Source organism: Penaeus monodon, chromosome 24 (genome assembly GCF_015228065.2).
Source record: "Penaeus monodon isolate SGIC_2016 chromosome 24, NSTDA_Pmon_1, whole genome shotgun sequence".
In the NCBI taxonomy this organism is placed as follows: domain Eukaryota; kingdom Metazoa; phylum Arthropoda; class Malacostraca; order Decapoda; family Penaeidae; genus Penaeus; species Penaeus monodon.
In genome coordinates, this window is record NC_051409.1 from 6,686,743 (window position 1) to 6,688,494 (window position 1,752).

The window sequence follows — 1,752 nt, forward strand, 5'->3', positions numbered from 1 at the left end:
CGCATATACTTCAAATACTATCACCTGTGTAATTTTATAATTATCACAAAATTAATAGAGTAGTATAAATGAGTCGCCGACTATCACTGAATACTGTCAGTAACGGGTGGGGTACTGGCACTGAGTAATAAACTCTCATTAATCACAAAAGTCTTAATACTTAGCAAACGGTTATCATTAATGAGTAAATAATTATAATTAGTGACTAAAGTCCTATTCCTCTTGAGAGTGCTGTCAATAATGAACAAAGTCCTATCACCAATGAGTAAAAGTCCTATCAATGAGAAAACCCATTAACATTGAGAAAAAATTAACCAATAATAGTTAATGTCCTGTCTGTAACGGAGTTAGTCCTATCAATAATTAATAAAACCTTATTCTGTCAACAATGGGTAATGAGCAAAGTTCCATTAATGAGCAAAATGCTCACAATAATGAGTAAAACACTATCAACAATGGATAGAGCCCTATGAACAATATGCAAAAGTCATATCAACAATGAGTAAAACTCTTCCAACAATGAGTAAAGTCCTATCAACAGTGAGTAAAAGTGCTGTCTGTGACGAGTCAAACATTCCTATCTGTAATGGGCAGAACCCTACCGAGGATGAATAAAGTCCTATCGGCAGTGAATAAAATGCTACCATCAGTGATTAAAACCATTCCACCAACGAGTTAAGTTCAATCGAGAATGAGTCAAAGCCTTATGAAACAACGAGTCGAGTCCTATCAGTAGTGAGTAAACCCCACAAACAATAAGCAAAGGACTCTTAATAACGAATAAAACTCCCATCCACACTGAGTCAAATCCTATCAATAACGCGCCAAGCACAATCCTTTTCCTTATCCTTATCGGAAGGCCTCGATCAATAATGAATAAAGGTCTATCAGTAATGAGTAAAACCCTACCAACTATGAGTAAGGTCTTTTCAATAACGTGTCAAGTCCTATCAACAATGAGTAAAAGTCCTATCAGTAATGAGGAAAGTACAGGGGAAGATAAACAAATAAAGATGAACAATGAAGATAAAGACAAACTAACATCCTATCAGTAATGACCAAAGTACAGAGGAAAAAAAATCAAGATAAAGACAAATAAACATCCTATCAATAATGACCAAAGCACAGAGCAAGATAAACAAATAAATAAAACATTGAAGATAAAGACAAATAAACATCCTATCAATAATGACCAAAGCACAGAGCAAGATAAACAAATAAAGATAAACATTGAAGATAAACACAAATAAACATCCTATCAATCATGACCAAAATACAAAGGAACAAGACTCACTCCCGACACTCACTACTGCGAGACAAAGAGCAAAGCGTCGGCGAGGGGTAACATGGCCTTGCTTGTGGTGAAGATGCAGTTGGGCTCCGGGCAGCCGTCCTCTCGTAGTTCTTCCACGGAATGGGTGCCAAATCTGTGTGCAGAACGATAGCACGGTTCAAGGGAAGGGGAGAAAGGACGTGGAACAGTATCTATGAACACTTATATCGAGTAGAGGTAGACGTGGTATATGTTATACGCCTATAAGGTATTTGTATGTAAGATCGCACGCTATTCTGTGCGTCTTTGGGTAAGGGAGATATAGATGTACGCCAATACGCATGTGCTTACACTTTATGAAGAATATGTATGAAAGCAATGTATTTTTATTTTTATATATGTATATAGGACATGTGGAAATTAATTGTAATTTATGAAGACCAGGAAAGTTTTTATTTATTATTATTTTTTAAATTATT

The 1,752-nt window shown here is 35.7% G+C and overlaps 1 protein-coding gene across 1 annotated transcript in view; it reads right to left on the reverse strand.

The window, feature by feature from the left end:
* The window catches only part of LOC119588527 (alpha-(1,3)-fucosyltransferase C-like), a gene marked incomplete in the record, with an annotated part of 22,185 nt that overhangs the window by 14,673 nt on the left and 5,760 nt on the right, over window positions 1–1,752 (reverse strand). The window contains 1 exon segment of the mRNA XM_037937165.1: window positions 1,308–1,427. Within this exon segment, the coding sequence (XP_037793093.1) occupies window positions 1,308–1,427 (120 nt within the window).